Source organism: Pelobates fuscus, chromosome 5 (assembly GCF_036172605.1).
Source record: "Pelobates fuscus isolate aPelFus1 chromosome 5, aPelFus1.pri, whole genome shotgun sequence".
Taxonomy (NCBI): domain Eukaryota; kingdom Metazoa; phylum Chordata; class Amphibia; order Anura; family Pelobatidae; genus Pelobates; species Pelobates fuscus.
Genome location: NC_086321.1, coordinates 116,057,850 through 116,070,729, shown reverse-complemented (window position 1 = coordinate 116,070,729; position 12,880 = coordinate 116,057,850). Strand labels below are relative to the sequence as shown.

Here is a 12,880-nt window from a genome sequence, read left to right as displayed (position 1 = left end):
TTTTTGTGAAATGTAATAATTTGTTCTAAAATGAAATCTATTTCTAGAACTATATAATGGTAATAATGTCAATGTTATGACCATGATATACACCATGATATATATATATATATATATATAGATATATATATCTATCTGTTATAATTAAAATAAATATTAATGTGTGGGTGGTAAGGTAATTTTTCAGGTAAGTAATAAAATTGTTTCTCTGTGGACATAGACAAAAGAAATCTCTGCCAGTCATTAAGTGCCCCCTGCCTTTGATTAGTAGGAGGGTCTTCTAATGATATGTTCATATTTTTTTTTCTGTTGGTGGCCTATATCACATTGCGAATTCCTGACTTGTGGATCACTTTTGTGTAAATGTATTGCATAGCACTTAACATTGGATTTGATGGATGATGTATATTTTAAACTTTATTACAACTTTCATGGACTGTGTTTTTGCAAAGTGCCAAAGAATTAAAGGAAGTGAATGGAATTGAAAAATACCCTCTGGGAGCATTTAGTATCTAAAATCCAATTCAGTCAGTTGTAAACAATTGACATAGAAATAAAATATAATAACTTATTAATACTTAAATTGTCATTGTCACCTAATTTTTTTCATAAATTAGTTTAAAGAGGCTCTGTCATGTTTTTTGTTCTTTCAGTTTTCTTTCCTTATGCCATTTGTACCTTAATAATTGTATCCCCATCTTTGTCACTTGACTTCATTTATAATTATTATCTATTTTTCCTTGCACTGGGTGCCTCCATTTTGTTCTCATTTGTTCATGAAGTCTACAAAATTAAAAATCTAAAATGATCCAGAGATTACTCTCTCCACGAGAAAGTGTACTTCCTTCTTTTTCTTATGTATAACTTAACCCCTTAAGGACCAAACTTCTGGAATAAAAGGGAATCATGACATGTCACACATATCATGTGTCCTTAAGGGGTTAAAAACTATGGTGAATTGTAAAAATGAAAACAAGAAGAATTAGAGGGACAAAAAAGGATTAATGTAAAATCAAAATATGCAAAAAGACAGATCTACTTTGAAACATTAATACCAACAGATTAAGTAATTTGCAACTAAGCAAGCTATATTAAAGGGACACTATAGTCACCAAAACAACTTTAGCTTAATGAAGCAGTTTTGGTGTATAAATCATGTCCCTACAGTCTCACTGCTCAATTCTCTGCCATTTAGAAGTTAAATCACTTTGTTTATGAACCCTAGTCACACCTCCCTGCATGTGACTTGCACAGCCTTAGTAAACACGTCCTGGAAAGAGTAATCTAACGTTTATCCTTCCTTTTTTGCAAGTTCTGTTTAATTAAGATTTTCTTATCCCCTGCTATGTTAATAGCTTGCTAGACCCTGCAGCAGGGCCGGACTGGGGATACAAAGCAGCCCTGGAAAAAAAATATATGCCAGCCCCATAAGTCAATGCGCCATTTATTGTCGCATGTAATATGTAAGGCTATGTCTTGCCACCCCAGATGATTGAGTATATATATATATATATATATATATATATATATTGCTTTTTCTAATATAAAATATTGGTCCTTTCATAGTAAAACGTTTACTTATACAGTAAGCATACTCACATGCAGACACAGACAATGTCGCTGACACACACAAGTTCATTGATACACAGCCTCATAGACAAACAATCTCACTGATATACATAAGCTCATTGACATAAAAACACAAGCTCACTCAGTAGCAGACACACACACACACACATGCAAGCAAGCAAGTTCACTAGCAGGTGCACACACACACAGCTAATGTAGTGGTTCTGGTGTCTATAGCCTGTTCCTGCAGGCTTTTCAATGTAAACACTGACTTTTCAGAGAAAAGGCAGTGTTTACATTGCTTCCAAGTGATACCTCTAGTGACAGCCACTCAGACGGTCACTAGAGGTGCTTCATGTGTCAGTGCTGCACAGTGTGCAGCACCTACATTCAGGTCCTCCACGCTTTGGAGACGCTGAAGGTTCCCCATGGAGATACATTAATTCCATGCATCTCTATGAGAAGATGCTGATTGGTGTAGCGTTTTGCAGCCAATCCTATGGCAAGCTTGATGATCTCAGCCATAGAGGCAGGGCCAGTCGAGGGGAGACCAGCATAGCGTGGGGGAAAAAAAAAAAAGGTGAGTAAAAACACTATTTTTAAAACACACACAGACACACACAGACACCATGACAGACACACACACACCATGACAGACACACACACACCATGACAGACACACACACACCACGACAGACACACACATACAACAACAGACAGACCATGACACAGACAGACACACACACTCCATGATACAGACACAAACACAACGTGACACAGACACAAACACATACATCATGACAGACACACACCATGACACAAAGACACACGCCATGACACACAGACACACGCCATGACACACAGACACCCACACCATGACACAGACAGACACACACACACACACCATGACACAGACAGATACACACCATGACACAGACAGACACATACCATGACACACAGACCATGCCACATACACACACACACCCACCATGACACAGACAGACACACACACATACCCACCATGACACAGACAGACACATACCATGATACACAGACCATGCCACATACACACACACACAATGACACACAGACACACACACACCCACCATGACACAGACACATACCATGACACACACCCTGACAGACAGACACACACACACCATGCCACAGACACACACACACACCATGACACAGACAGACACATACCATGACACACACACACTGACAGCATAACACATATTACCTGTGGGTGACCGGCCAAGGGGGTCATGCAGGGCAGAGAGTTGGGTGTGATGGCGGCCGCTGGAGGAGCAGGGATGCAGTGGCGGATCCAGAGCCTGACCTCGGGAGGGGCACTTGCAGATTATTTAGAGAAATAATCCAGACACAATACCCACTACAGCTCAGTGTAGTGGTTATGGTGCCAGTACCCCCTCCCAGAGTAAGTAGTCAAACCGTTTAGGAACAGTTTGACAACTTACTTGAGGTCTGCTTGGAAATGGGGCTGTAGTAGGGCATAGGAGCAGGGGTGCAGTGTGTGTGTGTTTGTGTAAGGACTGTGTGAGCAGTGTGTGTGTGTGTGTGTGTGTGAAAGTTGCAGTGTGTACGTGAGGACGGCAGTGTGTGTTAGGGGGGCAGTGTGTGTGTGTGCGTTGCAGTGTGAGTGGGGGAAGTTTGTGTGTATGGGGGGAAGTTTGTGTGTATGAGGCAGTGTATGTGTGTGGGGGGCCAATGTGTGTGTAGTGTGTGTGTGTGTGTATTGGGGGCAGTGTATGTGGGCAATGTGTGTGTATGGCAGAAGTGTATGTGTGTGTATGTGGGCAGTGTATGTGTGTGGTATCAGTAGTGTATGTGTATGGTGGGCAATGTGTGTGTGTGGGGGCAGTGTATGTATGTGGGGCAATGTGTGTGTATGGGGGCAGTCTATGTAGTTGGAGGACAATGTGTGTGTGTGGGGGCAGTGTATGTGTGTGTTTGTAGAGTATGTGTGTGATAAGGATGTGGGGGGTTTTATTAATGTTTTTTTTTTTTTAAATATACATAATGTCCCCCCTCCCTTCTTACCTTTGTTTAGGGAGGAGGGGGACATTTCTCGATCCCTGGTGGTCCGGTGGGGAATCCCTGGTGGTCCATGTGGTGAGAGTGAACTCTCGCGAGATCCGTAGCGTTGCCATGGCAACGCTCCGTGCTCGCGAGAGAAGGACCTGGAGGAGCTGCAGACTGAGCTCCTCCAGGTCCTCTCTCTCTCCCTCCCCTGCCGGCGACCAGCATACAGTGCCTGCGGACCGGAGAGGGAGATCTCTGATCTCCCCTCTGGTCCATGAAGGCACATTGCAGGGCTGGCGCTTGGACAGGCCAGCCCTACATTAGCCGGCAAGGGAGAGGGAGAACCTCGGATTCTCGGGGGGGCAATTGCCCCGTTGCCCCCCCCCTGGATCTGCCAGTGCAGGGATGGCGGCCGCAGAAGAAACTGGAATGGCGCCGCTGGAGGAACTTTTCTGGCGGCCGCAGGGGAAGCTGTGCTGTGTCTGCTCACGCGCTACTGAATGAGACCGGTGCCGGAATATGACATCATATTCCGGCCCCTGTCTCATTCAGTAGCGCGCTGGAGAGCAGACACAGCACAGCTTCCCCTGCGGCCGCCAGAAAAGTTCCTCCAGCGGCCGCCAGCACACCCACATGTCTGCCCGGCCCCAGGTGCCGACGGCCCACCGGGAAATTTCCCGGTATCCCGGTGGGCCAGTCCGGCCCTGCCCTGCAGGGGCCTCCTGTATGTGATTAAAGTTCAATTTAGAGAGAAAGAGATACAATTGTTTTCATGCAGGCTGTATCAATCAGAGCCAGGGGATGTGTGACAAGGTCTGCATAAACAGAAACAAAGTGATTTAACTCCTAAATGGCAGTGAATTGAGCAGTGAAACCTGAGAAGCATGATATATACACTAAAACTGCTTCGTTAAGCTAAAGTTGTTTAGGTGACTATAGTGTTCTTTTCAATTTAGCTGTTATTGCAATTTGATGTTCTGCCAGTTTTCCAATGTGGAGGTGGCCATCTTCCATACCCCTAAACACTGTGATTTATCAATGTTAAACTGGACAGGGCAGGATTTAAGGAGACTTGTCAGTCAGGCGTGCATGCACGTTAGTTTGACTGGCAGTCGCCATGCATAGAGGGCTGTTTAACGCTCTTGTACTAGCTCAGTGCCTTGAATTTAGTTTGGAAAAATTTTTATGGTGTCCCCTGGGTTAGGACGGGAAACCCTGGACAAAAAGCCCCAAATCACATGTTTCTCTACCATCCCCATTCTTGCAGGATAGTCATGATTTTCAGGTCCTGTCTTGACTTAGTTCCCTGCTGTCTTGCTTTTGAGGACACAAGAGTACAGTCCCAAACAAGCATAGAGTGACCGCTATAGACCTTGCAGGGAGCACTGAAACAGTTCTACCAGCAGGGTCTGCCCTCACTGGGCTAGACATCAAAGATGGGCAGACAGCCTAGTGGAATTTCTTTTTTTTTTCTGTGTCGAGTCACTGGGGTACCCCATCATCCCCCTTCCACCAGCATCCTTATTTGATGGACGCCAAATCCGGAGTGTCCAGCCAAATTAGTACTGTTGTATCACAATGTTTAAACCCTCAGTAACCGTTAGAAGACTGCCAAGAGCCTGTGACGGCTTCAGCCAATCTGAGTCTTTCTTATGCATAGCAGCTCCCAACTTTCAACTGTGCATGAAACAGACCATGGTTCTTTAAACTCTCTAGTGATGCTCTGGGCCCAAAATGTCCAAGGCTAGAAATCTTTTATTGGTTTGTTTGTCTTTTTTTAAAAACAGAAATAAATGTGTATACATTATATAATCATCATGAATTATAGAAAGTTGTTTTTTCATAATGTATAGGGTAATGTACTTCTGATGACAAAACCACTTTAAATATTTTTTTGTAGTTATATATTCTATACTATAGTATAGATTCTTCTTTGACATATTTTCTAGATGATCTTTCTTTAAGGAAAAAAAAATGGTAAACCTCCCAGACTTAATTTTTTATTTTATGCAAACTATATGTTGATTTTATGTTAAAATGCACACTTTCACATAACTGTTGAATAACTCACACTAAAGAACATGGATTGTTTCTCTGTATGATAGGAACGATGAGGTCATTGCAGTTGCCAGTATAAACTATGATCCTATAGTGTCAAAAGTGGCTGAAGTAATGGCATCAGGAAAAACCATACGGAAGCGAGATGTAGAGTAAGTAATGTAAAGCAAAAATAACAAAATATCACAATGTGTTAAAAAAAAAACAGAAGCATTAATTGGGATAGTGCACAGTTGCTTCATTCTGATTTTCTTTTCACATTTACCATTTTTTTCTTTCTTATGCTTTTTACACCGATTCCAGGGAGGACAGTGAGCTAACCAATCAGTGTCCTATCCCTAAGAATGCTGGAAATGTGCATTAGGCAAGCTTGACAGATTTACATATGTACAGTTGGACCTCTGGACCTCACAGAGAGAGAAGACAGGGAGTCTGATCATGTAGAGCAGGCTCTGACGTCAGGGTTCTCTCTCCTGATACCATGTTTTGTCACTAGTGGGCTAGTCTGCAACTTATATGGGGGGGTGAGCAGCTGGGGTGAGGCTGAAGAAACATTTGACGTAACTTTGAGGAGTGTCAAAAAAGCCAAAAGTTTATAGTAAGTTTGCAAATGTTTATTACATGCTTTTCCATGTTTTTCTTGCTTAGTTTGTATATTTGTCTACAAGAGTTTAGTTTTGGTTTTAAAAAAATATTGTCAAGTGATGCAAGTCCCTTTAAAAAAAATCATATGTGCTTTAAAATATTGACTGCTGGGTGATATCTGAAAAGTGCATTGGGGGCATTTCTGAAAAGTGGTACAAAGATGTAAAGTGGAAGGAGTCATCAATGAAATGTGCTTGTTGGTTCCACTGGTTTCCGCAGAGACAGTCTCATTTTTTTTAGCACTTTGCTGCATATTTCAGAATATGGCACGTTAATAAACCACCCCCAGTGTGTCTCAAACTTTTAAGGTGGTTAGATTTGTTGTGATCTCCAAGGAAAATACTAAAAAAAATTAACCATTGTGAAAAAACAGCAAAGAGTACACCATTGTTAAAGGGACAATTTATTGTAGTAGTAATAGTGTAATTGGTCTGTGTGGGGAAATCCCTCAAGTTTTTCCAAATCTTTTCAAGCGGCTTGACCAAAATTAAGTCTCTCCTGTTACCCAAAGCCCTGCCCTCTCTTGCTGCTGGGATTATGAGAAATGTCAATTGTGTCTTATCCATAGAAATATGTCTGAAAGTGGATGGCAATGATGATCTTTGATTGCGCGGTTAAACTGCCCAAAGACCCCAAGAGATTGTAAGGGTTATAGTACTTATAATTCCCCATTAAAAATGTGATGGACACTGCAGAAATTTTACATTTGTTGAAAAGGCATCCTAAATAAAGACTAACCAAGAAGTGAGTGACATTAGTTTAGCCAGAACGACAGTGAGGTATATTTATTTTATATACTCAAGAAAATATCATCAGTAACAAGCCAGGTAACAATAAGCGGTTAAAACGAGCTTGCCACAAAAGGATTATACTTTTAATGTTTTGAAATGAAAATAGTGGGAAGCACGTTTAGGCTGGAAATAGGTGGAAAGGGGCAATTGTCTCCCTGGCTACTAACATGTGAGGGCTGGCAAGAGGGATGTGGAATGCAGCTTCAAAATTTTCCGTTGAAAGTTAAAAAAGTGACGGTGCATTGGAATTTCTGTTGCCACAATACTGTATGAAATGAGCAGGACCTTTACTGACTTGGCGGTGTGTGAGTTTTCATGGGCTGGTGGTCTGGGCTCCCAGGGCTCTACAGACCTGGACAAGTGCCACTGGAATATCTCCATGTGGACTGCAGTATCTAGGTTGATAAAGCTTTCACACTAGGATGAGTGTGTATGTGTAATACCCCTGGAGGTGTTTGCAAATGACCATGTGTGTGTGAGATTAGACGGTGCTCTTGACATTCATATAGACGTAGATATCTAGAGTCTCATGGGCATCCACAGACCTACGAATGCTAGACTATGCTATACAAGTCTTATTAATGGAGGTTGCAGGAATATACGTTGTCAAAACTAAAATAATCCATATTTTCCCTTTAAGTTTTTGATTTAATATTGTTGGATAAGCTTTTCAAATTATTTAATATTTTTGGTTAAACTTTTAAAATGGCTTAATACAATGAAAAAAAGACCCATAAAACACTTTGCTTAAATGTGTGCAGTGTGTCCTATTTTTTCATTTTGCAAAAAGTGCGGATTTAAACAGAAATAGACACTTTTATAAACAAACCTGGTTACACTCCCCCTCCCCAACTTTCAAGCAGGCAACCAGTTCTGTTACTTCCTGGTTTGCATAGCTCAGTGTAGCTAAACTCAAGAGGTAACAATTGCCCAGAGCACCTGCGTTGCAAAGACTTCTCATTGAGCTGCATTGGGAAGACTGTGATTGGACAGCAACAAAAAGTCTGGGCGGGTTTAGAAGGGGAGGGCTTGCAAATTCTGCAGACAAGAGAACTGCAGGTTTTGCAACCTGTTTTTAAATATACTCACAATTAAAAATGCAGAATTAAAGGCATGCAAGTGTTAACTTGGGCATATCTACTAAACAATGATTTTTATATATTTTGTATTCAATTTCTGCGTTTACAAATAACCTGCGATTTTGTCTTTGGCCTTTTGTTTACTTATACGTTTTTTTAAAGTGTTCTATGTTTCTTTAGATATTTTGCATTTAGAGAAATTAGAACATGCATTTTGAAGCTAATAGAGGATGAACATGACAAACAAGACGATAAATCTGATAATTATTTTTGCAAACAAAATTCAATACCTACTGATATAAGAGCTTAGTTATAAGTGTTGCCTATTGAACTGGATTGCCTTTCATGAACTCCAAAAAGTAGAATAATACAAAAGAAGTGCGTGCATACAAGATGATTAAAACCCACAATGTTTTCCGTAAAAATATTAAGATCAACGCCAGGATCTCATATAGACATAGGAGAAAACAAGAGAAATTGAAAATATGTAGTATAGTATATTTAAAATGTTTACTTCAACCCCCATGACCACTTCTGCTTTTAGATCAAAATAAATCCCCTTATCAATACCAAATAGCATTACTTATTTATCGCGAATGAGAAGTCACATATTCCAGTGTGATGGCATTATGGACTGTCTCGGTATGCTCATTTCATTTAGGACAGTGTGTCTGTGAAAATAAAGTTTTTTGAGATATAATAAACAATGAAAACTCTTTTTTTTAACGCTTCCATCCAATAAAGGATATTTATTCATCATGGCAAGTATGTCCGTAATATGTAAATGTTATGTGTTTTGTGTTGTGTAACGTGTTGTGACAGACCATTACTTGATTATGTCATCCTTCTACAACGCTGTTAAAAGCCAATGAATGCATGTCCTTCCATAGAGATATGGTTTGGTAGAATATGTGATATTTATTTTATAGCTTTACCACAGTAGGCAGATTGTCAATAATAGCAAGTTACATTTTGTAAGGCTGGTAAATCACAACATGGGGTGATGCATACAGCAGATATATCAACTTTTATAAAAAACTAAATAAAAAAAAACAGTATGATGCATGTTTCAATGAATGAAAATAACAATCAAGCGTGCTATTTGTTTTCTTGAAATAAACACTTTATTTTAAGGCTAGTGCAAATACCTTGGCAGTGTAGTCTTGGAGAAACACTTAGGGCAGATCCATACATTTTAACCTCCTAGTTGCTGTTGTCCGGTCCTAACTTTTAATCATTGTCCCACCATCTTGTATTTTATCTTATGGTGCCCTGCTTCACCAAAGGCACAGCAAAATTATGTGCAAGTACATTAAGATAATTCTGCCAGAGTACTTAAGAGACAATCTTGTCCTGTATTTTTTTGTTATCACACATGTCTGTTTATACATGTTGGTTTCCCTGTAGCAATTTTCATAGTTCCATGCCTTGTAAGTAAATGTGTTTTAATATACAAAATAAATACAAATAGTGAGATTTGATTCTTTAACAAATATACCCTACAGCTGGGTCAGAATAAATGTATTTTAATGGAAACCGCAAATTGTGTTTTTTTTCTTAAAGAAAAAATGCTTTCTAACCTGTTTAGTGCTAGATCAGACAAGTGCTCATGACGCATATAACGTCAATTTGAAAATGCACAGTCCAGGTGAAATGAAAAACTCGTATTCATATAGTATGTAGTATTACATTCGTAATTGTCTGTTTGTATGAGTGAATGATATAGCTCATAATCATACCTATTTTCTTTATATTTCTATTTTAGAACTGGGGACATATCATGGTTAACAGGAAAGGGATCTTAGCATCTCAAGCTGTCCAAAACTGGAACTGAATCAAACGACGAACATGCATGCGGTATTTGTGCAACTGTCCTGCAGAGAACATTGTACCTGCCTGGCTTTCACGCAAAACCACACGCTTTCTTTATAAATCCTTACCTTCTGCAAAGGTTGTGAAATGCTGACACCGGAAGAACTGAACTAAAACACCACCTTAAAAACAATGTTAATGCTGCAGCATTAGGTTGTCATGTGTCCAATAATGTGACAGCTGGATGAGCTTGATATACTACAATTCTCACTACTGGGGTTTGTAAATACATTTTGCTAGTAATTGGAAAAAACGTATTCTAGAGCTGTGGCCAGACTCTGTATAAGTCCCCTTTAAGAATGCATGGGTAATGAAAGCATTTCTGTTCCCGTTCAGAATAAAAGATAGTAGAAGATAGGCACCCATCATGCAAGTGTTAAAGACAAATTAAAAATATTTGCTATTTTTTATTATATACGGTAAATAGTCTATCAAACCATGATTTGGGTTGAAGGGCAATGTACAGACATTAACAGCAGCTGAACAGCTCATATAATATGATTTCTATCATTGTAGTTTTTTATTCTGTTCCAGTACCTCTTTTCAGTCAACCACATGTATGAAAAATAGGTACATTTGAAAAAGTACTGGATTGTTTATACTAACATTCGATCCTTGTAGCTGATATTATACAGAGCGTTGCTGCTACTCTGTAACATGTGAATTTTTCCAATCACTATTAAGATTAGTATTTTTTTTAATAACTGCAACACTTTCATAGTATTATTCACTAAAGTGAGAATTTGAAGCAAATGTCAAATGTAGTGCCAAAGTAGCCAAACTGGAAGTATAACTGACTTAGACAATGCTTCCAGTGGTTATGATGTTAGGCATACCCTGGCCATGTTTCCTGGTAATGGGGAAAACCATTTTTCAATGCTTTACCTGCTTATCAGGACCTGTGCTGGGTCCCTAGGGTCCTCCAGTGGCCACTGATGATATCCAGCTTCTGCAGAGCCCTCTGGCCATCGATTGACTGAGAGCATAAGCTGACTACACCCAATGAATGCAATGCAAGCATTGGTAACTTGCTAATGATGCCCCAATGATGCTGCTGGAGGTGGACCTACACATACAGCAGCAGATAAGTTAAACTTTGTATGTGCAGTGTTTCAATGCAAAACACTGAAATTACAGACTCTAAACACTATAATAACTTAAAATCACTTAAGAGGTCATGATGCTTGGAATAAACTTTTAAATTTCAAATTCATTTGAATTGACTTTGAATTCTCGTTTTAGTAAATAACCATGTAGATGTTTTGGTTTTTTTTCTTACAGCATGTCACTGACTTAAAGTAAATAAAAAGTGTATTCATGAGTGTTTATTCATTAAACTGTGAATTGTGCAGATTTAATAATTGAACAAAAGATTTTAGGCTCTAATAGGCTCTAATAGGCTCTAATAGCACAACCGAAAAATCTCTCCAGCAACGCTATGATATAACTGCTATTTAGCTTAAACTTTGCAATAGATAATACCTCTATCAATTCTCCAAAATTATCAGTTTAGTTATTCCGACACTTTTTTTTTTACTGTGCTCATTTTAGATTTCTTTATTTTGTACTGTTACTATGTTTACACGGGATGCAGCTACATTATACTATTTTCTGTTTGGTAGAAGTATCCCATTTTCATGTATTTTATAGATTTTAAATACGTATAGCAACTTCTGGATCTACATTGGGAGGGTTCTATTATTCTCTAAACAAAAATCATTGTAATTATTAAATCTGTTTAACCTCAATTTGATCGCTTTAACATAATGAATGCAGCAACAAATCCAAATATGTTATTTCTGTAAGTCAATGCCTTTTTTATATATATATAGAAAAAAAGTATTTTATATTCATTTATAATTCTCGTTAAATGCATGTTTCACACATGTTTAAAATAGTTTGTTTCAAGAACCAGCATGTTAGGAAGTGTAAAAATGATAAAACCAGAAATATTATACATTTGATTTGTCTATCTCAAAGATCTTTGGATCTAGCATTTTCTACTGATTATGGCATTTTGTGCAATTATAATTTGGGTTTAGAAATGTGTTATACAGCAGCAACTGCAGGAATAAGCAAACTCTGTCACTGTTGAGGGTGTATATTATGGGTATTATAATGAAAGAGCTAGATGCAAAATGGAACAGCCAGAAGAAGGAATATTTTGTTTTGTTTCCATGGTAAATGCTCTACTTTTTTAATATTGCTCCTTAAAGAAAGACAAGAAGTGAGAAAAAGTGCAAAAAAGCTCATAAGCAAGTAATACTTAGTTGTTTGTTTTGCGTTTGTTTTTGCATTTACCACTTGTAATTCATTAATCAAAAAGGGAATTGTTGGTAAATTACATTATTGTGCTAAAATATTCACAAATTTGAACCATTTAAACATTGTGGGAGCCATTGCCTACTATACTTGGAGTGCCATAGATTGCATGTTTCTGGCTTTGGATGCTCTGTACGTAGAGAGAGAGAGAGAGAGTGTATCGAGTCGCCATTCCCAAAATTTAGAATATGATTCTGCCAATTTAGAAAATCATAATTTTACATGCAAAAAAGACTGTGTGGCTTTTCTCAACCAAATACTTAAAAGGCAAAGGGCTGCTGGAAACCAAGGAGTAAGAAAACGTGTTTTAAATACCTTTGGGTGGTGGAAGCTGATTTACCTTTTTTGTGTGCTTTACACTATTGTATAGAATATGGATTTAATGTTACTTTACAGTGCATACAATCAATGTATTCTTTTACAGTAAAATATACCAATGAATTATAGAATGAACAGCAAATGAAATTATATTACGAGTTATTTTAGCACATAGTAAAA

The 12,880-nt window shown here is 38.7% G+C and overlaps 1 protein-coding gene across 1 annotated transcript in view; it reads left to right on the top strand.

The window, feature by feature from the left end:
* AIFM3 (apoptosis inducing factor mitochondria associated 3) overlaps positions 1-11,443 on the top strand; it is a 70,648-nt gene extending 59,205 nt beyond the window's left edge. Inside the window, exons 19-21 of the mRNA XM_063456959.1 lie at positions 5,721-5,825; positions 8,933-8,953; positions 9,954-11,443. Of these exons, the coding sequence (XP_063313029.1) occupies positions 5,721-5,825; positions 8,933-8,953; positions 9,954-9,993 (166 nt within the window). The 3' untranslated portion in view covers positions 9,994-11,443. The remainder of the gene's footprint in view (positions 1-5,720; positions 5,826-8,932; positions 8,954-9,953) is intronic.
* Positions 11,444-12,880: the final 1,437 nt, after the last annotated feature.